At 37.4% G+C, this 25,932-nt stretch overlaps 1 protein-coding gene across 1 annotated transcript in view; it reads left to right on the forward strand.

The window, feature by feature from the left end:
* LOC149153229 (selenoprotein O) overlaps positions 1-24,133 on the forward strand; it is a 158,030-nt gene extending 133,897 nt beyond the window's left edge. The window contains exons 6-8 of the mRNA XM_089445767.1: positions 22,936-23,242; positions 23,402-23,675; positions 23,770-24,133. Coding sequence (XP_089301893.1) covers positions 22,936-23,242; positions 23,402-23,675; positions 23,770-24,024 — 836 coding nt within the window. The 3' untranslated portion in view covers positions 24,025-24,133. The remainder of the gene's footprint in view (positions 1-22,935; positions 23,243-23,401; positions 23,676-23,769) is intronic.
* The last annotated feature ends 1,799 nt before the right edge of the window (positions 24,134-25,932 follow it).

Raw genomic sequence — 25,932 nt, forward strand, 5'->3', positions numbered from 1 at the left:
CCGGGTACAGAAAGGATACATCAAGTACAAAAAAAATTAAAATATAATAATATTTTTAAAATTTTAAAAAACACTTTAAAGTTCAAAAATCAAATACTCCCCGAAACCATCAAACACTTTTAGAATTATCTTCCTGAATTTCTAATAATAAGATAAGAGCACATGGACAAATGATGTGGTATTTCTAATATATTGATGCTTAGAGTGAATATATGTCATGTGATAGATAAGATGGTGTCAAGACTGACTTATTTAGAGAATTTAATTGTCATTGTTGACTCGGCCTCCCCTGATTCCAAAAATAAAATATATATGGAAACAGATGAATCTATACAATCAACTGGATGGCACAATACAAGCAATCGGGGATGGATATCAACCGGATGATATATATATATATATATATATATATATGGACTTAGGACTATATAGACCAATAAACTGACTCCAGGCCCCACACAATCAATAAACCTCACACAAACCATACACATATTATACTATAGGATATTACTTTTAGTTTTTACTGGATGGCTCCACACAATAAACACACATATTCGTTACTATATCGCTCCAATCAATCAATACAAATAACACAATAAAAAACAACATATTTGTGGTGTAGGAAGTAGTGTTGTAGGGATGTAGCGTTAGTGAAGGAAGTGTAGGCGAAGAAAGTGTTGTAGGAATGACATGTTTATGGACACAAAACCATTTACAAGCTCTGAATTCAATTTCCCGATCATGCCAATTGGAAGCGGAAAAGGGTTGCCCACCTGTGTCTTTTTTTCCCTAACCCACCTGGAATTAAAGATAGGTTTCGGTGGAATTGGGGAACAAAAAAAAATTGAAACAAACTCTCGAACCTTCGAAGAACAAAGTTACAAAACTGAGCTTCGAATATTGGAATATGAGTGCGATGAACGATGATGAACATCACCAAACGGTGATGAATAAGCCGGTGATGAATAAGCAGTCGTGATGAATAAGCAGTCGTGCCTTCCTCACTTGTTCCTCCTGTTCCTTGAGAGTAGGGTGCACACTTTAACCTTCAACGAAAAGACAAAAAGATAAAATCATTCGCGACATTTGCTTTTCACATTTGCTGGTTCCGACAAACTTTTACGAGATCCGTTTCTGTCGACAAGGATCCACCACCTGCCGTATTTTCTGCGTATTCCAGTGGATCCGGATCTGGGGATCTTGGCCCTCCCCCTGCTGGATCCGGTAACATAGGTTTTTGATGGGAGCAAAAAGTCTTGCCCACGTGACAAAGGGAGCAACAGTGGCAGTCGGATTTGAGATGAAGGATCTAGGTTTGATGCATTACTTCCTTGGTCAATGGAAGTATGTTATTGAGATCAATGTGGAAAAAGTCGAAGTCGGATTAAATCGGCAAGGGTCCAGAAATTGAAAAGGTCGTTAAAGTCGGGAGTTTCTTGAAAAAGTCGGCAAAAAGTCAAAAAAATTAAAAAATTACAAAAATTTAAAAAATCCCGACTTTTTCAAAATATTCCCGATTTTTCAAAAAAAAAAAAATCGTTAAAGAAACTACCTCATTCACGATTTTTTGGAAAAAGTCCCGATTTAATCTCGACTTTTTCGATTTAATCCCGACTTTCTCAACTGGGAAAAAATCGACAAAAAATCGGCCGATTTAATTGGCAAGCCAAAAAAATCACATTTCGGGGATTTAATCCCGATTTTTTCCATACTTTTTCCACACTGATTGAGATCCTTAAGAGATTTGGGATGATGGACTGCAAGTCCATGGCCGCTCCCATGGTGACCAATCTGAAGAAGCTGAGAGGCTCTGACTCAGATTTGTGGATCCCTCTATGTATCAATGGTTGATCGGATTCTTGATGTATTTGGTTAATACTAGACTTGATGTTTGCTTTGCAGTGAACACTCTAAGCCAGTTCATGGTGGAACCTAGGCATGTACATTGGATTGCAGCAAAACATGGTGATATGTGTGGTATAGTCAGTTATGGATTGCGATATGTCTCAAATGGTGAAGTACAACTGTAGGGATACACAGATTTTGATTGGGTAGGAAGTGTTGAAGACAGGAAGAGCACATCAGGATGTTGCTTTAGTTTGGTTCTGCTATGATATCCTGGATGAGCAAGAAGCAAACATCTGCCACACTCAACATTGCAGAGGCTGAGTATATTGCAGTAAGTTTGGTGAGCTGCGAAGCAATGTGGCTTCGGAAGCTGCTCATAGGATTGTTTGATTAGGTGTTAGAGATGACCGTGATACTTTGTGACAATTAAATCCATGTGAAGCTTTCGGAAAAGCCAGTTTTCCATGATAGGTCAAAGCACATTGAGATCATGTACCACTACATCCGAGACATGCTACGGAAGGGAGCAATGAGGCTCCAATACATTTCTACGGATGAGCAGGTTGCTGGAATTCTCACAAAGCCTTTGTCCAGGATGAAGTTTGTATACTTCAAGGACAAGCTTAGAGTGGTTGAGAATGCCTCCCTCGTTGAGAGGGAGTGTCGATGTTCCAACATCAGGGAAGACATTCTCCCTAGGTCAAGGATATTAACTGGGTGGCTTGTAATGTGGCTAGGGAGAAAGGCCCAAATAGCATCAGGTTCTAGAGTGCTCCCTCGGTTAGAAGGTTCTGACCATATTGCCAAGGGTTATTTGGCTAGTGGGTAGAGTGAGTGCCCCAAATCATTGGACACACATTTTTACCATTTAAGTGCCATGTGACAACATGGGGGAATGGTAAATGGGCCCAAGGTTTCACCATTAGTCAAGGAGATTTGAATTGGTTCCAAGTGACGACTTGGTTAGTTGGTGAGCCAAGACTAGTTTTGTTTTACCCCGATCAGGGCGTACCTAACCATATCGTGAAAGCGTATTTGGTTAGTGGGTGACTAGATCCTTTGCATGATGTTGGTGCAGGATACTTTCCACATGGTTCTAGGATAGAACACAAAGTGGATGGATACATTAATATAGCAGGCTCATTCAATCTTTTCTTGGGATGGAGAAATTTTCATCAAAGTGGACATATGAGGAAGTCTAGGTGAATACCTCCCTAGCTAAGAGGGAATGTTGATTTTTGGGTAGCTGCAAGAGGTATTCCCCAACTACTCAAGTCGGCTCATTAAAAAATTAAAAGGAAATTAAATTAATTTCTTCAAGTCGGCCCAACAAGTAGACGTGCCCCTTGGTCACCTCATGAACGCTAGATATAGGCATTCGACCTCCTCACTTGGACACAAAATCATCACTCAATTCAAGAGCTCATTTGTGAAAGTAATTGGTTTGAGTTAGCTGTAGCCACCAAGGAGCTAAGGAGGTGAGTTTTCTGTCTAATGAAAGAGAGAAGTTTAGGGTTGGTCTGTGCGCTAAACTTAGCTATATACTTGTGCTGGAAAAGGGTCAAGATTGTGGAGATTTTCTATGGACAAGGAGTCTATAAGGTAAGGACGAGGGCTGGGAGAAGAAGACCTAGCAACGCTGGATAGGGTCGAGACCAAGCCGCAAAAGGAGGCTTATCATAGGCCATGTGGAGGCCTGATTTGGTTGTAGGCAAAGGCCATGTGGAGGACTGATCTGATCGCGCGAGGGTTGCAAACTATGTGTGTTTTGGGCCACAACAAGGGTTAAGACAAAGCCATAGAAAAGGGCTAACAAGCTTGAAATCTCGCAGCAGAAGGGGACTTATGCAGGGCCGAAACAGAGCTGCCAAGAAGGGTGGTTAAGGTTGATGTTAGCGCTAAGTTAGGGTAGTAGGTTGGAAACAGGTTGACCTAGCCCTAAGGGCTAGTAGAAGGCCAAGGGTTTGCTAGCTGGAAGGTCTACACAATCACCATAGAAGTTCTGAGGTCTGCTTGACCAAATTTGACCAACACTATAATTTTGGTATGGGTTGATCAGTTTGACTTGAAAATGATTAGGTTGTACTTTTGTTGAACTGACCAATTTATCCTAGAAAAGATTGTTGGGTTTTCCCTTGAGTTTGGGTTTCCCAGGGAAAAAATATTAGTGTTGATTGTGCATGGCTATTTTGTTGTGATCTTTATTGTTTACGTTGCACTTACAATCTAATTTTCTGTGTGTAATTGCTTAATGATGTTATGGCGTGTGCTAAAGTAATATCATATAACATTAGAAGTAATTATTAGTTGCACAAAATTTGCTTGTCTAATTAGCACTAGAAAATCAACAGAAGTCCTACCTTTTGTAGAGGATTTGACACCAAATGCTCAAGCAGAGTTGAAAAAGGATACAACTTTGTGTTATAGATCCAAAACTACATGACAAGGGCATTATGATGTATTGCAGATTGGGTTGAAACAACAACTTCCAGGCAAAGCTAAATAGTACACAGGAGAGAAGGTAGAGGAAAATTTTTTTCACCTCATTTGATAAAATCTTTTGGGGACCAAAAACCTCCCAAAATGGGGAGGTATGATCTAGATTGGATCATTATATTATTTGTCTTCCATCTTGGTGCTTATAGAGTGGAGAGATGGGAGGACTTGCAAGACCATTTTTATTGGTGTAGCCTAGTTTGGCCAATTCGGGTTTTAACCTTCTAGAGGTACTTTTATGCATTTCTTGAAGTTTTTTTGGGGTCCAAAAACTCTTGCTTGCACTAGATCTCCTGACGCTGTGATGCACTTAAATACCTTTCCAATGACGCAAGAGAGACCTCAAATGGAGTTCATATGCAAAAATTATGCTACATGGAAGTTTACCTTGCCATTTTGACCACCATGATTTGAGAGGATGCCACATCAACACCATTACTCATGAAAATGGCTAGCCACATGATCATGAGAAAGAACACTGTAGAAGGGTGAATATTGTAACTCTAGTTAAGAGTTGATGGAGTCAATCACTAGTAGGTTATCAGGCTGCAAACTATGTGTGTTTTGGGCCACAACAAGGGTTAAGACAAAGCCATAGAAAAGGGCTAACAAGATTGAGATCTGGCAGTAGAAGGAGACCTGATGCAAGGTCGAAACAGAGCTGGTAAGAAGGGTGGTTAAGTTTGATGTTAGGGCTGAGTTAGGGTAGTAGGTTGGCAACAGGTTGACCTAGCTCTAAGGGCTAGCAGAAGGCCAAGGGTTTGCTAGCTGGAAGGTCTATACAATGACCATAGAAGTTCTGAGGTCTGTTTGATCAAGTTTGACCAACACTATAATTTTGGTATGGGTTGATCAAGTTTAACTTAAATGATCAGGTTGTACTTTTGTTGAACTGACCAATTTATCCTAGAAAAGATTGATGGGTTTTCCCCCGAGTTTGGGTTTCCCAGGGCAAAAATATTAGTGTTGATTGTGCATGGCTATTTTGTTGTGATCTTTATTGTTTCTGTTGCACTTACAATTTAATTTTATGTGTAATTGCTTAATGATGTTATGGTGTGTGCTAAAGTAATATCATATAACATTGGAAGTAATTATTAGTTGCACATAATTTGCTTGTCTAATTAGCACTAGAAAATCAACAGAACTCCTACCTTCTGTAGAGGATTTGACACCAAATGCTCAAGCAGAGTTGACAAAGGATACAACTTTGTGGAATAGGTCCAAAACTACAAGACAAGGGCATTATGATGTATTGCAGATTGGGTTGAAACAACAACTTCCAGGCAAATCTAATGGTACACAGGAGAGAAGGTAAAGGAAAAATTTCTTCACCTCATTTGATAAAATCTTTTGGGGACCAAAACCTCCCAAAATGCGAAGGTATGATCTAGATTGGATCATTATATTATTTGTCTTCCATCTTGGTGCTTACAGAGTGAAGAGATGGGAGGAATTGACTTGCAAGACCATTTTTATCGGTGTAGCCTAGTTTGGCCAATTGGGGGTTTTCACCTTCTGGGGGTAGTTTTAACTTTTATGCATTTCTTGAAGTTTTTTGGGGTCCAAAAACTCTTGCTTGCACTAGATCGCCTGACGTTGTGATACACTTAAATACCTTTCCAATGACGCAAGAGAGACCTCAAATGGAATTCATATGCAAAAATTATGCTACATGGAAGTTTACCTTGCCATTTTGACCACCATGATTTGAGAGGATGCCACATCAACACCATTATTCATGAAAATGGCTAGCCACATGATCATGAGGAAGAAGACTGTAGAAGGGTCAATACTGTAACTCTAGTTAAGAGTTGATGGAGTCAAACTTAACCACTAGTAGGTTATCGGGCTGTGTTATAACTGTGGAACTAGGAGGAAAATAGGTTCCCTTCAATTTGAGTGCATTTTTTTCCATAGATTAGTAGAGTAGTTGAGAGTGGATAGAGAGAGAGAGCAAATAGAGAGGGTTTGTGTATTGTAGCGTTCCACGGGTCACATGTCTCACTTATTTGTACTTGCATCCCATTTCTTTTTTAGAGAAAGAGAGAGTAGAGCAGCCTCGCCTTCTAGTTGGGTTTTCTCCCATAAGGGTTTCCCAGGTCATATCATGTGTTCTTATGTTTGTGAGTAATTTATCTTCATTGGTCTTTATTTTCTATATTTCATCTATTGCATGCATAAGCATAAGCATAGTAATTGATTAGTTTATTTGGTATTTGCTTCATTATCCATTGGCGATCTAAACCCTTCCTCCAAGTATTTGAGGAATAGAGATAACATTTCTCCCTTAATCATCTGGAAAATTGGGAACCTAAACTGCAAACCCTAGGGTAAGTTAGTTTATTCACCTTAGTTTGTTTGGATTTAGAATTGCTCCTAATGAAACCCTAGATTGGTTTATATCCTAGACTCTATTTTCCAGTGTTGTTAAAATCGCGATAAAATCGCGATTTTTTCCTCTGTCCGATCAAATCGCGATTTTTACGGATAAAAATCGCCACTTTTTTTTTATACCGATTTTTATCGAAAAAATCGCGATTTTTTGCGTAAAAATCGTGGGAGGCGCGGGCAGCGGGGTTTTATATGGCAAATTCGATTTTTTTTTAATTCATTGTGCTGTCGCCGCGCGGAGGAGGAGGAGAAGAGGTGAGGGAGAGGAGCTGAAGGGTTTCCGTCGGATTTGGGAGCGAATCCAAGCGTTTTTAGGAGGAATCCAAGCCAAGATCACCAATTTGTCTATAAAAGAGGTATGTAGATTAATTTTTTTTGGTTTTGCTTCTATAAAAACTTTGGTTTTCATTGTTTTTAAAGAATTTTTTGAAATTTTTCATTGATTTGGGATGGGTAATTTGTTATGACTATAAGAACCAATTTTTTATTTTTATTTTCTCATTTTTTTTAAACATTGTTTATTTTTTTGAATTTTCATTGTTTTTTGGCATTTGGTTGGGTAACTTGGGTTTAGAAATTGGGATTTTGGAAATAATTAACTTGTAATTTTGCAAATGCTAAATTGTAATTTGTATTATGTAATCCTAAATTCCTATTTCCTAATCCTTATTTTTCCATAGGTTTGCAAATTCAAAATTCAAAAACAAACATGCCAAGGAAATTGGATCCTTTCTGGGAATATGGTGACCCTAAAACTCCGAATGATAGACAAAACTTGTATTGCAAGTTGTGTGGAAAGGAAATATTCGGGGGGGTGTACAGGTTGAAGTTCCACCTTGCACAAATCCCTGGACATGATGTGGGGCCCTGTCTAAATACAAATGCTGAAATTATCCAAAAAGCCATGAGAGCATTGGGAGAATTAGAGCACACTAGAGATGCCAAAGAAGAACTCAAAAGGCAACTAAAAAGGTCAGTTGAAGGAAGTGGGCCAAGTGGCACTGGTTCTACTGCAGCGTCAGTCAATCCGGTAGCTGCATCATCATATTTTGTTCCTCGAACCACACTTGGTTCACAACCAACTATTGGTTCAATGCTAAAAAGAACTGAAAAAGAACAAGCTGACAAGTTGATGACAAAATTTCTCCTCTGGAGTGATATTCCTTTCAGCATTGTAAGGAGTAATCCATTTTTCCAACCTACTGTTGATGCTATTGCCAGTGTTGGCCCGGGGTACAAAATCCCTTCTCTTCATGATTTCAGAGGCCGGCTTCTTCAAGATGAAAAGCGTGACTGCACCCAAAGATTGGAGGATTTTAGGGCATCATGGGCACAAACAGGATGCACTGTTATGTCAGATGGTTGGACTGACCAAAAGGGGAGAACCCTTATAAACTTCTTGGTTAGTTGTCCCAAGGGGACTATGTTTATCAAATCTGTTGATGCAACTCATCAAATCAAAGATGCAAGAACTTTATGTGATTTGCTGGATGTGTTTATTTTGGAGGTGGGTGCAGAAAATGTTGTCCAAGTCATAACGGACAATGCTGCAAATTATGTTGCTGCTGGTAGAATGCTTATGGACAGGCATCCTGCTTTATTTTGGACACCTTGTGCTGCCCATTGTATTGATTTGATGTTAGAGGACATAGGGAAAATTCCCTTTGTCAAAGAGGTTGTTGACTCATCAAAAAGCATCACAAAATTTATTTACAATCACACATCTGTGCTTAGCTTGATGAGAAAATGCACCAACAACAAAGAGTTGGTGCGCCCCGCCATTACACGGTTTGCGACGAGTTTCATATCTCTTCAATCCCTCTTGAATTCTATGTGGGATTTGAAGAGAATGTTTCTTTCAGAGGAGTGGCGTGCTTCGTCAATGAGCCGCAAACCAGAAGGAGAGGCCGTCTGCAGACTAGTTTCATACCAGGAAGACTTCTGGGCGGGAGTGCAGGAGGTGTGCGCTGTTACAGAACCTTTGGTAAAGGTTCTTCGGTTGGTTGATGGTGAGAAGCCCGCAATGGGCTATTTGTATGAAGCCATGGACAGGGCCAAAGAAGCTATTCGGTCCTACTATGATGATAAGGGAGATGATGGGTTTCAGAGACAACTCCTTCTATGGGAAGTCATTGATGAGCGATGGAACAACACACTCCATCGTCCCATTCATGCTGCTGGGCTTTTCCTGAACCCTGCATTTTCTTATGCATGTGGGTTTAATTTTGATGTTGAGGTCGTGGAAGGATTATTAACCTGTGTCCAGAAGATGGTGAGATCTCCAGAAGAACGTATGGAGATCTCTAGACAAATTGAGCAATATAAGTTGTCAGGTGGCACATTTGGCTTTGAGATGGCTGTCATTGATAGGACGATTAAAATGCCAGGTATTTTTTAGTTTGTAGTATGTACTTTGTAACTTTGTTTCAAATTTCAAATTTCATTGTTTCTTCAAATTCCATTTTTTTCTTATGTTTATTTAAAATTTTATTTGTAATTTTGTTGTAGACGCATGGTGGAAGATGTATGGTGGCAGAGTACCCCTTTTGCAAAATCTTGCCGTACGCATCCTCAACCAAACATGCAGCTCCTCGGGATGTGAGCGCAATTGGAGTGTATTTGAAAAAATACACAACAAGAAGCGCAATAGGTTAACACTTAAACATTTAAAATATTGCAAATTTCCAAATAAATTTTTGAATTCATTAAAGTTTTAAACAATATTTTTTTTATAATATTAATTATTAATTATTATTTCATGAACTTTGTACAGGTTGGAGTCCCATAGACTTAATGACATGGTCTATGTCTACTACAATCTTTGATTGTGGGTGAGACAACTAGAGAAGAGTAAGACACCTGATACGGAAGCCATCTCATTGGATGGGATTGACACCACTGCTGAATGGAGGGTTGAGACCGAGAGGCCTCTCATGGATCCCACTGAGGATTGGTTAGTGCAGGATGAGGGGGAGGAGGAGGGGGAGGAGGAGGAGGAGGAGCAGGAGGAGGAGGAGTTGGAGGAGCAGGAGGAGGAGGTGACACCGCCTACTCGGGCTACCCGGGCTACCACTACCACCAGTAGAGGACGTGGTCTCCGTCCACCTAAGCCTCCTGTAGCTGCTACTACTAGTTCTTCAGCTTCTAGAGCACGTCAGACTCCACTGTCATTTCCACCAGCATAGGCACCAGCTTCTACATCTAGAGGGAAAGAGAAAGCTGTGCCATTTTCTCGCAAGAGGGGCAGAGGAAATCAATAGGATTAGACTTTCATTTTATTGTATATGACATTATGACATGATGAGATACATTATCATATTTTTTGTTGATATTTTGAGGCTGAGTTGGACTTGGGACTCAGGACTTACTATTCAGGACATGATTCAATGTTATGTGTGATTTTAGCGCTAGAAATGATATTAAACATCTTATATATTAGTTTTTTTATCATATTTATGTGTCAATGTATTTATTTTATGTTGTAGATGGTTTAGATATTAAAAAAAATGAAAAAAAATGAAAAAAATGAATATTTTTGTGCCAAACGCTTTTTTCCCGCTTTTGTCGATTTTTTCCGCTTTTTTCCCGGCGTCGATTAAATCCCGATCGCGCTTTGTGCAACATTGCTATTTTCTCCTGATTGATAAGGTACTAGTCTTTATTAGTTGTGACATTTTTTTAAAACCCTAAAATTCATTTTTATCTTGTTTTATAGTAAAGTAGGGTTAGTTTTAGCAAAATCCCGTGTTTTTGGCATTTAATGACTTAAAAGTGCATTAGAGAAACCGATTCAAAGCTTTTCATGCCTTTTTAGCCATTTGCTTGGCCTGACGTCATACTTTATTTGTTATTATATGTTTTTATTAACTATCAAAATTTATTGTAATTTTGTTCTTAGTTTACTCTTAAATTTAGCCTTTCATTCCATATAATTTTTACACATTTTTAAAATCTAAATTTGTGGATGTTATAAACTATTGTTTTGTGGCAATTTTCTGGCCCAAAGCTCTAGTTTGTAGTAGCTTTTAGTTTTTCTTCAATGGATCTGTTTGAGTAACATGTTTGAGACTATGTAGGCTAAAGTATCCTTTAGATTGACCCATAGGCCCTTTGAACCCGAGTGTTAAACTTGTTCTTTCATCCACTATAAACCGTAGCTTGTCATATCATTATCTAGTGGATACATTTATTGAAGTATCCTTGGGCACTTAGCTTAACATTCTTGGGTTACTTGATACCTAAGCCCTACTAGGCAAGCCTCTTTGTTATGAATCATGATTATAAATATATATATATATATATATATAAAATTATACAAATAATGTAAATAATAATATTAATGAATAATAATTAATTAAACTAATAATTAGTAGTGAAGAGGCATGTCTCTATGGACATGACTATTTGTGAAAGGGTACCTGCCTAGCTATATATACAGGACCCTCAGTTGTAATCAAATCATTTCACTTCTATTAAAATATTCTTATATAATATATTATCTGTTCCATGATGGACATTCTTATATACCAAATATTTTGAATATTCTGTTGCATATACGAATTTTGTTTGTTACATTGGTATCAGAGCGTTTATGAACATTGTTTATAACACCCTTCTGTTAGATTGTGTCCTTCACTAAAAGAGGGGAGTAGTTGCTAAAGTGACAATGGTAATATTCTTGTGGGTTGCACATTGTCTAGGTTGCCTAGTGAGAGTTTGCACTAGGTTCTCGATTGTAATGTCCCTTTCTAATTAATTTCCCTAAGAAGGATGAAATAACCTATCCAACCCCGTAGGCTATAGTCTTGATAAAGGGGGAAAACCCATCTATCCAATGTTTGGGGCAACATTGGATAATTTTTGGGTCGACTGGGGCAAAAAAGACCAAATTGGGGGTTGCACTTGCAACCTCACACATTTGAGAACCCGATGAGGGAATCTATAAATAGAGGAAAGTTGGAATCATTTTGGATCATCAAATTGGATGGTAAGATCTCTGATTTTCTCGAGTTTGAGGCTCTGGGTGTTTTAAGACCCCTTTTTTTTCCTTGTGTAGTTTTGGTGGAGGTGATCCTACCCTAGTTAGCTTCTATATGATTTCAGTGGTGAAAGATTCCACCCTACTAAGACATTCTTCCTTGATAAACTATTTGAAAGTATTCACTTGCAACAGATCGTTCATCTATTGTTCTGGCACAACACATCTGAGACATCACTGATCTGGTTGACAAAGCAAGGAAGCAAATTTCTGTGGGTTAATTGGGCCAATGAGTACTATTTTTGGGCAACGAGGTTCACAATTGTAGGTCGTAGTCCGCAGTTATAGGGCAATAGGGCTAGATTTTCTATTGCGGGTATCCTCAGAAAGCCGAACCCTATTACAGTTTGTTTTTCTGGCTATGTTCATGGGATAAATTAGATTTGGTGGATCAAGGACGAATTAGTGTCATCTATAACCAGTCAAATTTGGGCAGCAATCTCCGGTGACAATGAGCCAATGAAATCCAACTAGAATCACCCCTATTCTAATTAATTGTGACAACGAGTCAAACAACAAAGATACATTGTGAACTATTGGAGGAAAAATAATTAGATCTTTGTGACAGTAATTCAGATTCCACTAGAACAACACACAGTTGGCCAAGGGCATCAAAGATTGAGTTACAAGTAGTGTGTTGTTTTCCATTAGATATTACGCAGTGAGCTATGATTGGTGTAGTCATAGTAGGATTGGATAAGTAGTTGAGTTGCTATTGTTTTTGAATATTAGAATTATATTGTGATCGTTGGTTGGAAGAATCTACTATTTGGTTGGCCAGTCAACGCTAACTTAGTTGCGAATCATATCACTGTTAGAGATCTTTATTATTGTAGAAATGTGTTATTTCAATGACTGGTACTGTTGAAAAATGAACATTGTTGTTGAATTATTGTAACCCTGATAAACATAGAATCCTAAGGGCAAAAATATTACATATAGGTCACTACATAGATTTTATTGTAAAAGGGGTGGGTCAAAGGACTCCCAAAATGGGGAAGTATTATTTTAAATGGATCATCATATAATTCTTCATTTGTTTTTGGTTCATTTTGGGTGGAAGAATTGGAGCTATTGGCTTGTAGGGTCCATTATAGAGCAAGTTCCTCTTTGGTGATTTGGGGTCTAGAAATTTTTAGGGCCTGTTTGAGGCCTTAAACAACTTTTATTGGGGTCAAAACTTTGCAAATGAACTTTAGAGCCTCATGATTTTATTCTACACATTAAGAAGTTTACAATGGTGCTGATCACCTCAATTGGAGTTGGTATGAGAAGGCTATGCCTCCCACAAGCTGGCCTCTCTTGTTGACAACCATGATAACAAGTGGATGCCATGTCAACTTCCATTGCTCAGACGTGGAACTAGCCCCCTGTGTGTTGAAATATGTAACTAGGTTTGGTATTCATAATGTCTTATGTAATCTTGAAAAGAAAATTATTGTTGTTATTTTATAGCATGGGTTTGAAGGTCAATTTATTTATAGGTCAAAGCACCCATTGTGTGCTTCTAGGATTTGTCATGAAGTCAAGAAGTCAAAAGGAGTCATTGTTATATGTAAGAGACCCTATTGGGCATTTTGTATCAAGTCAAAGAGTTTATTGCAAGTCAGAAGTGTCAAAAGTCTCCCTCCAAGATGAAGTCGGCTTGCAAGAAGATAAGTCAGCCTACAATGATGAAGTTGACCTCATTAGGGCTGTTTGAGACTCATAAAAGTGTATATATACAGTAACATTCAACCTCATTTTGGAGATAATCAAGCAAGCTCTTTGAAGTAGACAAGAAGGATAAAGAAGCCAATGAAGAAGAAGAGACTTAAAGGAAGAAAGATCAAAATCTGGAAGTTTGTTTTGAGCCACATTATCCCACACATGCGAGAAAATTAGGGCACACTTTGTTGCTACTAAATTGAAATTGCAGTCATCTTAAAAGGCTGAAATCTAGTGTCAAAAGGATCAAACTTGGAGATCGAATTACCAAAGAAAGAGAAGCACCCTAAGCGAAGGAAGGAGATCTGTTTTACCATATTCCTCCCACACGTGCGAAGTTGCAGGAATTTCAGAAAGGCCAAAAATTGCAAGTTTGAAGAAGGAAGCAGAAAAGTGTTGCAGGGGTTGAAACTAAGGACTAAGAGAAGTTTGACTACAAGTTGACTTTGTTGAAGTTGAAGTACATTGAAGGAAAGGTTGACTTGGTCTTGGAGGGGTCTTTGTCTTGGGTCTAATGTCTTGGAATTCGTCATTTGAACATTCTATAAGAAGAGAAGATTTTTTGGTGGGTTTTCTTCTCTAGGAGAGGTTTTGGCCCTAGCTAGTAGCTTACATCTTGTGTCCATGTGTATTATTGATCTTCATGTTTTGGTAGTTGTTTGATGATAAGAACAACATAATAATAAGAGAAGAAGAAGCTAATAATAAAAAAAAGTAAAAGAACATCAGAAGCAGTTATCAAAGTAAAGAGAAATCACCCTAATTTAGATTCCCTTGATTTCTCAACATGGTATCAGAGCTAAGGTGAAAAGAAGAGGCAGCTTGAAGATCATTCAATTGAAGAAGGATACATAAGGGCCAAATATAGAAGAAGGGCATCAAGGAGGACTAGTCAGCAAATAAAAAACACACTATCATTTTGAAGGAAGAACTCTTGGAAGAAGAAGAAGACCTCAAGGACCCTACCTCCACTCAAAGAAAGAAGGACTCTACACACTTGAAGTATTCTTGGAAGCCTCCACATTCTACATTATCAACCAAAGGAAGCAAGAAGAACACTTCATCATCATCAAAGAAATCAAAGTGATCTCCCTCATATTGAAGGAAAGAGCATATCTCAAACATCTTTGAAGGAAGATGAACATCTCTCATTATATTGAAAAAGAAGCATTGCCATTCTTGAAGAAGGAAGATCATCATCAAGAAAGGCATCTAGTAGAAGACGTCATCATCAAGGAAGCATCTAGTGAAAGACATCATCACCAAGGAGGCATCTTCATTTGACAAGTAAGTACTTTATATTTCATGTCTCAATCTACAAACCAAATGACTACTTTCTGCAAGGAGAACAATAAACTTGTTGGGACATCAAACTACCTTGCATGGAAGAAGAGAATAGATTTGATCCTCATAGAAAATGAAGTTATTGAATATGTCAAGGGCTCAATCACCAAACCTCCACAAGAACAATCTCAAGCATTATCAAAGTATATGAAAGGAGAAGTAAGGGCTCAAAGAATCCTCATTGAATCAATCAAGGATTCTCTCATTCCCTATGTAGCAAAATTGAAGACATCAAAAGAAATCTATGACAAGTTGGTGGAATTGTTCTCTGTAAGTACTGCAAGAGAAATAATATCTTTAAGAACCAAACTATACAAGATGAAAGTATCAAAGGAAGAAGGGGTAGCCTCATATCTCATGAAGGTATCTCAAATAAGAGATCAACTACAAGAGCTAGGAGAAACAATGTTAGATCCATAGATGACCACTCTTGTACTCAATGCATTACCAGATGAATGGGGCAATTTTGTATCAAGCATCTGTGGAAAGTAGGAAGCCACTCCATTCAGTGATCTGTGGTCATTATGTAAGATTGAAGCAGTGTTGCGGGGGAGCGCCCCCCCCCCCTCGCTCCCGCTCCCGATCCGCGCTCCGGGCGGGAGCGACTCGGGAGCGGGTCGGGAGCGCGCTCCCTAAAAAAAATTTCGCTCCCTGCCTTTTCGGGAGCGTTTTGCCTTTTTTGCATTTTTTTTTTTGTAGTAATGTTCGAAATGCAATTTTTTTTGAAAGAAACAAATAGTTTTTGAGTGGGGCAACTTAATGATCAAGTCTAGGCCCTAGTATTGATATGCTATTCATGGTAATGTTAAATTCTTAAAGTAAAAGTGACATTTTCTTTAATTTTCATTTTCATCCTTTTACTTAAATTTTTAACATTACCATGAAATGACTCAGGATGTTTGAGAGTGGTTTCGTCCTCATTGGATTTCATATGGAGAAAGTAGAATTTTAGATTTCATTCAAAATCCAGCAGACTTATCAGTTTTTCAGGATTTCAGGATTGGGGGATTGCAATGTTTCCATTGAATTTTGTCATGTATTAGGGTATGGAACTCATATTTAATCAAGAGTACCAATCCCTCTATGTACCTTGATGTTAGTGACATTGGTTGTCGAACTCCTCTATAATGACCCTTCTAAAAATGTACGCATCACTCAAACAAAATCTTGACTTGACATGCTATGCTTTTTCTATCTTATGTTAATGCTTAGAGGGTGATATTAATGACAAAGATCCCTATACAGATACAAAGGTAATGACAAAGATACCTCTGGATATTAATGCTTGGAGGGTGATATTAATGACAAAGATCCTGATTTTGCAACAAGACTAAAAAATTAGACATTTCTCGTGGTGGCAAGAGGCCCAAGCATAAGAAATAGATAATAGATTTACTTCTCTTTTCTAGTTTCTAGTAGCTTTTATAACTATTGACTCTTTCATATTTATTATGATATTTTTTTAAACAATATATGACAATTTAAATTTGAAGTTGGCAATTATAACTCATTAGTAATGAATTATGAATATGATGCTTCATGAAAGTTGAAAGTTGTTTCATTTCATTTCATTTTATAACATTTCATTTCATGTTAGATATTATTTGTTGTAATGGTTACACTTAGCTTACAAGTACAACTTTGGTGATCAATGATGATAAATGTTATATATTGAATTTTGAAAGCTTGAAACTTTAAGATTGATGAATCATGAGACTCAATATGTTGTATGTTACTATGTTACTAACTTGCGGACGTGGTTGATGAAGATTATAACTTCTAGATGATTGTTGTTATATGGTTCAATCTATGCTTTTTTATGTTTTTTATATCTAATTCATCATTCTACATGTTTTGGTTGACATATATGTATCAAAAATTAAAAAATATAAAAAAATATATATATTTTTAAAAAATCGCTCCGGGATTCGCTCCCAAACCGGGAGCTTCTGAAAATGGTCGCTCTCGCTCCCGCTTCCGCTCCCGCTCCCCGCTTCCGCTCCCGCTCCCAAGTAACATTGGATTGAAGAAACCAGATTAGAGACAAAGGATGACGTTGGATCAAATGAACAAATACAAACATATACAACTATGACAAGGAGGAAAGAGAAGTTTGGAAAGCTTGAACTTTGGAAAATATTTCAAAAGAAAATTGACATGTCGAAGATTCAATGTTATGAATGTAATGAATACAGGCACTTCAAGACGAATTGTCCTAAGCCCAAGAAGGGCAAAAAGAAAAGAAAAGAAAGAAGTGAAGCCCATGTGACTGAAGAAGTAGAAGAACTAGAAGAGAAGTCAAAGAAGGAAGAAGTAAAAGAACTCTATTATTAAAAGGTCCCTCACATACATTTAGTTTATTTTCAGTATATAGAAGTTAGCAAGTCATGGTAGGAAGCATTAACATGGCATTATTCTAGAAGCATGAAAGGATAGCCGAAGTAGCAGTTTGTATGGTTGAAGCAAGTCATCTAGCAAGATAGGAAGATAAGAGTTTGTCACACCTCATCATCATTAGAAAGAAGCATTTGCAGAATAAGGATCATCAAGATCCTCCATTGGAATCTTTGTTAAAAGGTTCACCTCTACTTAGAAGAAGCAAGTGTCACATAGATAGTCTACATTCCACCTAGTGTGGGATCCACAGTTTAGAAGGATGAAGGTATGGTGACAAAGAAGTGCAACATGACAATTTAGTTGAAGCATTTTCATCTTCAAGCAAAGAAAGGGAAGCTGCTAAAGGAAGCCTAGATGATCACATGAAGGAAGAGGTATGCATATATTTGTTAACTTTGATAGATGGATAAAGCCATGTCATCACTTAATTGCAGATAGAATGGTTAGAAGGAGCATGATTAAAGAAGAAGGGACACTTGCTTATGAATGATACATGAAGGCATAAATACAATATGTCTTGAACTCTTCTACATGATGACAAGACCGAATCAACAATATATGACCTCATGAAGAAAATGAAGTGGTTGACAACAACTGTTTCTATATAGAAAAGAGCAATATATAGAAATCCGGAAGTAGTATATGAAGAAGTTAGAAGGAGAGTTTGTAACGATGTATCTATAGGCAAAAAGGTTAATCAACATCTAGAAGGATTGCTATGACATCTCCATGAAGAAGTTATGAAGACCCTGATAAGTATGATGAAGAATGAGAACCTTGGTAATGGAAACTTTGGGGATGGATTCGTATAGAAAAGGATGTTGATGTTGCAGTAGCAAATATGATGATGGAAGGCCATCATAAAATGTGATGATGAAAGGCCATTATAAAAAGCTAATTTTGATTTAATGATTCACCTTTGATTTTAAAAGAAAGCATCTGGTTGTGTTGAAACAAGGCTACCAGAACAGGGTTGTAGAAATTCACCTACAACTAATACACATAGACTTGAATGAAAAGCTCTGAAAGGAAACTTGACTGGGAAAGAGGTAGCAATATGAAGGATAACCAGATGATGACGAAGAAGGTCACTTTCCGATGGGAGAAAAGATGACATGATTAGCATTACTTGGTTAAATACTATAAAAAGGAAAAGGAAAGTGATGTAGAATATGGCCGAAGCCCTACGAAGAAGTTGCCTCCATAATGAAGAAGGTGAAGTTCATCCATGACATGATGATACAGGAAGGAGGAGATCTAAAAGCAATTGATAGTAAAATGATCTCCACCAAAGAACAGATTGTTGTTGTTGGAAACAAGTTCCTAGTTAAGAGGAAGCTTGAGTATATTCCTATTATAGGAATGAGTATATACTCCCTAGTTGAGAGGGAGAGATAGACACATCATTCTTGTCTTCACATCATGAAGAAAGAATGGAGGATTGGGTAAGCATCTGAGACCGATATCGATACTCTTTGAGGATGTAATAGGGAATCCAATAGGAAAGAGTAGTCAAAGAGGAGATTCCTTGAGGATGTGTAAATCCAAGACAAGAATGGTCCTAAAAGGACATATCTTGTGAACTTCAGAATGGGGTATGTGCCTTGAGAGACAATGATGAAGGTGTCTATAAGTCATTGTCTCCCTAGCATTGTGCTCTAATCTTTTGGAGAGATAGAGCTGTTAGTCAAGGCCTTGCTATGTGACAATGCTGGTTGATATGATGAGATGCACAGAGATAAGCTGAAAAGATAACTTATAAGATGGCTTACCAATCCAACTCTTCTTATGAGAATTCTTCAGTATGAGAATCTCCATGTACTATGTATGTATTATGAATACCTCCCTAGTTAAGATGGAGTGTTGAAATATGTAATTAGGTTTGGTTTTTATAATTTCTTATGTAATTTTGATTTTATATATTTTATGTAAAGAGAAAAGAAAATTATTGTTGTTATTTTATAGCATGGGTTTCAAGGTCAATTTATTTATAGGTCAAAGCACCCATTGTGTGCTTCTAGGATTTGTCATGAAGTCAAGAAGTCAAAAGGAGTTATTGTTATATGTAAGAGACCCTATTGGGGATTTTGTATCAAGTCAGAATTTATTGGAAGTCAAAAGTGTCAAGACTCAAAAGTCTCACTCCAAGACCAAGTCGGTCTGCAAGAAGATAAGTCGGCCTATAGAGATGAAGTTAGCCTCATTAGGGCTGTTTGAGCCTCATAAAAGTGTATATATACAATAGCATTCGACCTCATTTTGGAGATAATCAACCAAGCTCTTTGAAGCACACGAGAAGGATAAAGAAGCCAATGAAGAAGAAGAGACTTAAAGGAAGAAAGATCAAAATCTGGAAGTTTGTTTTGGGCCACATTATCCCACACGTGTGAGAAAATGAGGGCACACTTTGCTGTTACTAAACCGAAATTGCAGTCCTCTTAAAATAATGAAATCTGGTGTCAAAAGGATCAAACTTGGAGATCAAATTACCAAAGAAAGAGAAGCACCCTAAGCGAAGGAAGGAGATCTGATTTACCATATTCCTCCCACATGTGCGAAGTTGCAAGAATTTCAGGAATAAAAATTGTCGGTCTGAAGAAGGAAGTGAAAAAGTGTTGCAGGGGTCAAAATTAAGGACTAAGAGAAGTTTTACTACAATTTGACTTTGTTGATATTGAAGTACATTGAAGGAAAGGTTGACTTGGTCTTGGAAGGGTCTTTGATTTGGGTCTAAGGTCTTGGAATTTGTCATTTGAATATTCTATAAGAAGAGAATAATTTCTTGTGGGTTTTCCTCTCGAGGAGAGGTTTTGGCCTTGGCTAGTAGTCTACATCTTGTGTCCATGTGTACTATTGATCTTCATGTTTTGGTAGCTGTTTGATGATATGAACAATATAATAATAAGTGAAGAAGAAACTAATAATAAAGAAAATTAAAAGAACATCACAAGCAGTTATCAAAGTAAAGAGAAATCACCCTAATTTTAGCTGCCCTTGATTTTCAACATTGTGGACTTTCAAGAAGATTACAAAGAGTCCAATACCCTGACCCTAATTGGGAGTTGAGCCATGCAAAATCCCTAACCCTACCCTTTGATGACTATCAACCCCAATTAAATATTGGGCCTTTAGGAAAGGAAGATATTCTATTCTAATTGTATTGTTTATTGTTCCATAGTTGAGAAGAGCATCTAGGAGTGGGATATTGAAGTAGATTAGAGAGGAACTAGAATATCTTGTACTTGCCATATAAGCCATAGTATCCATGGCACCTTTATAGTGAATGCACTTTCATCGTATTTGCATTTCATAGTTGAAAGGAAAAGACCGAGGCATAAACCTAACCTTATAGTTGGGTTTTTCTCAAATTGGGATTTCCTATGGTACATCTTGAGTTTGTTTTGTGGATGGTGCGTTATTTGCTAAACTTATTTCATTTTAGTATCTTGTGTACTGTTGATTCTTCCTAGTACTTCAGAATCAGGTCTATTTCAAATCACGATCATAAACACACTTAAATTCACACAACTCCAAGCACTTTGCACAGAGGAAATATAACAGCAGTGAACCAATTAAGTACACAAGAAATTAGCTGGCCCAAAACTTGTTTTTATTACAACTTTAATAAAACAAACATAGGGCTCCTGTACTAGGGATCATGGCCCATACAAATCCCTGATACAAGGAAAACTAGGGCTCGAAGTCAACAACGTTTGACTATCAATCTGCCCAAGAACAATGACAAAATTAACAAACTTGCTGATGATACACTTTATGCAACAGCCCTTTCAGCTGTCTTTATCACTGAACACTTGGCAGGTCCTTTGCCACCAGTCTCACAGAGAAGTTGCAACTTCAACACCTCTGAATACAAGCTGCTTACTGTGTATTATGTAATTGTTCCTCCAATTACAAGCATATCTCAGCTCCAATCAATCTGCCTTCTCACAGTGAATATGCTGCTTCAAAGTCACTGTATATAGGCCCAAGACATGCTGTCCATACACACCATATAGATGGACAGACTTCACTGCATAATCTCTGCAATCATCTACTGCAGGACATCACCCAATGGGCCAATTCCTACTTTGCTGGCCTCTGCTTAGGTTTCGGCCCTGTGTTAAACCTTCCTGAGGCTTCTTGGACCTCAAATCTTCCACCTGCGGTCACTGTAACTAACCTCGGACCTCCTGCTTCTTCTTTGCTTGGAGCTGAGGAGATACGGCCCCATTCCAGCTTTCCTTTCAGACCTTTCGGCCCCTCTTTGTACACAGAATTAAGGCTTCAGCTCTCTCCAACAGATCAGACAGAACTCATCCTTATTTTCCAGCAGATATGAGGCTCCACGGTGTGGCTTATTGACAAAAATTTTGTTCCAGCAGACTAGGCTTAGGAGAAGAACCTTCGGCCTTCTATTCTAGGGCAGATATGCTTCCCAAAAACAAGAAAGGCTTCAAATTGTTCTCCACTTCAGATCTGCAACTACTTTTCTTGGCTAATGTCTTACACAAGATGAGTTGCAAGTGTGTGGTGACCTCCCGTTGGGTCACTTGTATTTATATCTTTCCATCATTGCCTTAGGTGCCCCCATTTGCTCATCAATGGTGCCCTCACACAAAAATTAATAATTAGACTAAACAATTAGTTCTTTTGGGTCTTTAGCCCACCAACTTGTGCCCAAAGCTCACCACTTGGGTACATTGCACACAAAACCACATTTTCGTGGCTCAACTCCACAAAACCCAGTACCCCAAAGGGTGTGGGAGTACCTCCCAAGCTACACTTCTAGCATGTACTAAGCTAGTAATATTAAATCTAAAATCTAAAGTAAAATATTGCATAATCTGGGGTTGTAAAATATTGTAAGGCCTTTTTTGATGAAGTGTTCCAGTGGAATATCCACAACAATTTACAGATTAGTGTGTGTTTCATCTGTAAGCTCTAGATAGCTCAACCTTGGTTTGGGAGTTAGATGGTATGCAACCTAGGCTCAGTCTAAGTCACAAGGTTTGACAAATTTTATTGTTAAGGTTCGAAATTGCTGAATCTCAAAAAAAAATGTTTCAACTTTGCCAGGGTTTTCTGAATTTTAAAGTCGAGTTTGAATCTGAAGGCAAATTTAAAAAAATCAACATTTTTAATCATTAGCTTCTTTTTTAAATGGAAAAAAGTAAAAATTTCAATGTTCGAAATTGGCGAATCTCAAAAATAATTTCAACTTTGCCAGGGTTTTCTGAATTTTAAAGTTGAATTTGAATCTGAAGGCGAATTTCAAAAGATCAACTTTTTTAATCATTAGCTTCTTTTTCTAATGGAAAAACTAAAAATTTCAGTATATATATACACACACACACTGAAATTTTTACTTTGTGATATGTTGAAGGTACTGTTATCAACCCCACAGTATTCTTTCTTCAAAGAAAGACATTTTAAATGACTGAACCACATGGGTATAAAACCAATTAAAAGAAGCTTAGTGTAAGCATGGTATTATAAGCGTTGCAAGCATTGGAGCTACTTTGAAGAATATTTATTTTGGTTTTATCAACTTTTTGCAGTTTAGTGCATTTGATTTATAATTTCTCTAGTTTAGGATTATGTGTGTGCATTTAGTGTGCTGGTTTCTTTTATCCTCTAGTACTCAGTTATACAATTCACTATTTATAGGTGAACTCATTTTCTTTCATGCTTTTATCTTTTGGTTTATACAGCCTGGTTCTGTGAGGTGGCAGAACGTACAGCAGTATTAATTGCAAAGTGGCAAGGTGTTGGGTTCACACATGGTGTATTGAACACTGACAACATGAGTGTTCTGGGTCTTACCATTGATTATGGTCCATTTGGCTTTTTAGATGCATTTGATCCCAAGTTTACTCCAAATACAACAGACTTGCCTGGGAGGCGGTATTGTTTTGCAAACCAGCCAGATGTTGGGATGTGGAATGTTGCACAGCTAGCAAGCACTTTATCCAGTGCAAATCTTATTAATGATGATGAGGCCAAGTATGGCATGGAAAGGTATTACCTATGTTTTGTACTGATTTTTGTATGGTCAAAAAAAGTTAATACCTCAATCCAATATTTTTATTCAATGGGAAATTTGCAGTGATTTGATATGAAACTAGAAGCTGGTTAATTTGACTGTAATTGTCGGTGTCTGAAACTGAGTGGCTACAGGTATGGGGCTACATTTATGGAGGAATATCAGTCAATTATGACCAAGAAGATTGGACTGAAAAAATACAATAAAGATCTTATCAGCAAGCTTCTTAGTAATATGGCATTTGATAAAGTGGACTACACAATTTTTTTCCGTGCACTTTCCAATATTAAAACAAGCTCTGACTTGTCAGAAGACAAACTTCTTAGCCCATTGAAACCTGTTCTACTTGATATTAGCAAGGAGCGGAAGAAAGCATGGATTGATTGGATACAACAGTATATACATGAGGTATAATTGCTATCTTGAAAAGAGTCCATAACTATACTTAAATTGCAAGAGAAGCTGTGGCTTGGAAACTAATTAAACCTGTGTTTCCTTGCAGCTGACCACCTCTGGGATATCTGATGAAGAAAGAAAAGCATCAATGGACGCTATAAATCCAAAGTTTGTTCTGCGGAATTACTTATGCCAGACTGCAATTGATGCTGCAGAGCAAGGGGATTATTCAGAAGTGCACAGGCTTCTAAAAGTAATGCAGAAACCTTATGATGAACACCCAGGCATGGAAAAATATGCCCGTTTACCACCTGCATGGGCTTATCGTCCAGGTGTTTGTATGCTATCTTGCTCTTCTTGATTTCAATTTAATGGCCATTCTGAATATTCATAGGAAATATGTCTTAGAAATTTGTAATGTTATTTGTATATTGTACAGATAAGTTGTAATGATTACATGTTATAATAAATATATTTTTTTTGGTCCTCAGCAAAGCTGTGAGTATTTCCAACTATGCGATATGCTCATTTTCTTTTAGTATTGTTTCTAGCTAAGATTGTCACGTAGTATAGCATCTCATGGTGTTATCCTTTTTGATGCTCATGCTGCCATGTATAATGTAAATTCTAAAGAATTGCATAGTGAAATTTGGCTGAAAATAAGTATGTTGCGTGCTAGTGTGATAAGGAAATGGCTATGTAGGATGGGTATAAAATTTGCTTAATGTGTTTTAGGTTTATATTCTTAAATTAATTTCTATTTTTGGGGAAATTGAACAATTCTTTGCTACGGATGTTAAGCCCCCAATATATATGTTGCAAGGCCATTGGCTGAGAAATTTTAGTCTACGGCTGATTACATTGGAACATGTGTCTTCTATAAAATAATATTCCTTCATGTTAATAGCATAGTAGTGATTTTCACCGTGCAGTGTGAGCTATGTACAAATACAGTTCTTGGTTTAAATTTTAGTCTAGTCTTTTGTTCATGGTCATAGCTTAAACAATGTGGGATTGAACATTTTCATTAAATTTGCTCTGTTTGGCTTATATATCCTTTGCAAAATTGTGTTTCATGTTTATATTTATTATAAACGGTGCACAGTAGATGGTGAAAATATGCATGGCCATATTCTGCTCTTTCTTATTGCTGTCCTTTAAAGATGGCAGGACTTATTTTGACAAAAAATGACAGTTATATGATTCAATTAAATGCATTTATGTTAAGATTTTGTCCAAAGGTTCTTCAACTGGAGGAAAATATCTCCAGTAGTATTTGAGTATCTATTTCTCTGCATACGAAGGCTCAGTGGTGCAAGGCTGTGCGATTATCATGATTAATTTTTCGTATCTCTGAGATTGTTATCGAATATTTGAATGTAATAAGAAAGCTGTTATGCGATCAGTTATGAGACTGACAGAAGTTTGTCATATGTAATTTTCAACCGGAGTGACATTTATTTGTTTGGAGAATTTTCTAAGTATATTTGGCTTTGAACTCATAGCTATATGGCAAGATGTCTTCAGACAAATGCATCTGAAGAGTATTTCCTATGATCTGTCCTTGGATGGGCTGTGGAAGAATCATGTTTCCTTGTATTAAGCATTCTTATTAGCCCGATCTAGATATCAGCTAAGTTACCTGGTTTCTGTTGAAGTTTGGTATAACAATGGAATTCAAAAAAATTCACCAATGCAAAGATGTAAGATGAATTTGCCATTAGGTTTGAGAAAATGCATATAATGGTAAGTTACCTGGTTTCTGTTGAAGTTTGGTATAACAATGGAATTCAAAAAAATTCACCAATGCAAAGATGTAAGATGAATTTGCCATTAGGTTTGAGAAAATGCATATAATGGAAACTGAGCGCATAAGAACCCCTGAAAAATCAAAAGAGTTCTTTGTATTTAGTGAATAGTGAGAAAGTGAAAGCTTTCTTATGTAAGTTACAATGGAGTCTAGTCAATCCATTTTATGAATGTGGGATAGACTGAAATACACACTAAAGTGAAATAAGACATAGAAAACATAAAATAAACTAAAGTCTAATTGACTTTATTAATGCCCAAGTCCAGTACCTAATCGGTCATTATTAAACTAATACACCCTCCCACATGGTCAATCTACTAACTACACAGCTTATTTTGGAATTTTACATATTTATCTGGACCCAAAGCCCATGTGAGAAGTTTTGCAGTTTGATTATTTGTAGGACAATTTTGCAGTTTGATAGATCCATCTTCTACAAGTTGTCTGATGAAGTGGTAA

This window comes from Pinus tabuliformis, chromosome 9 (genome assembly GCF_031772625.1).
Source record: "Pinus tabuliformis cultivar Carrire ecotype Pingquan chromosome 9, CPIR1, whole genome shotgun sequence".
In the NCBI taxonomy this organism is placed as follows: Eukaryota; Viridiplantae; Streptophyta; class Pinopsida; order Pinales; family Pinaceae; genus Pinus; species Pinus tabuliformis.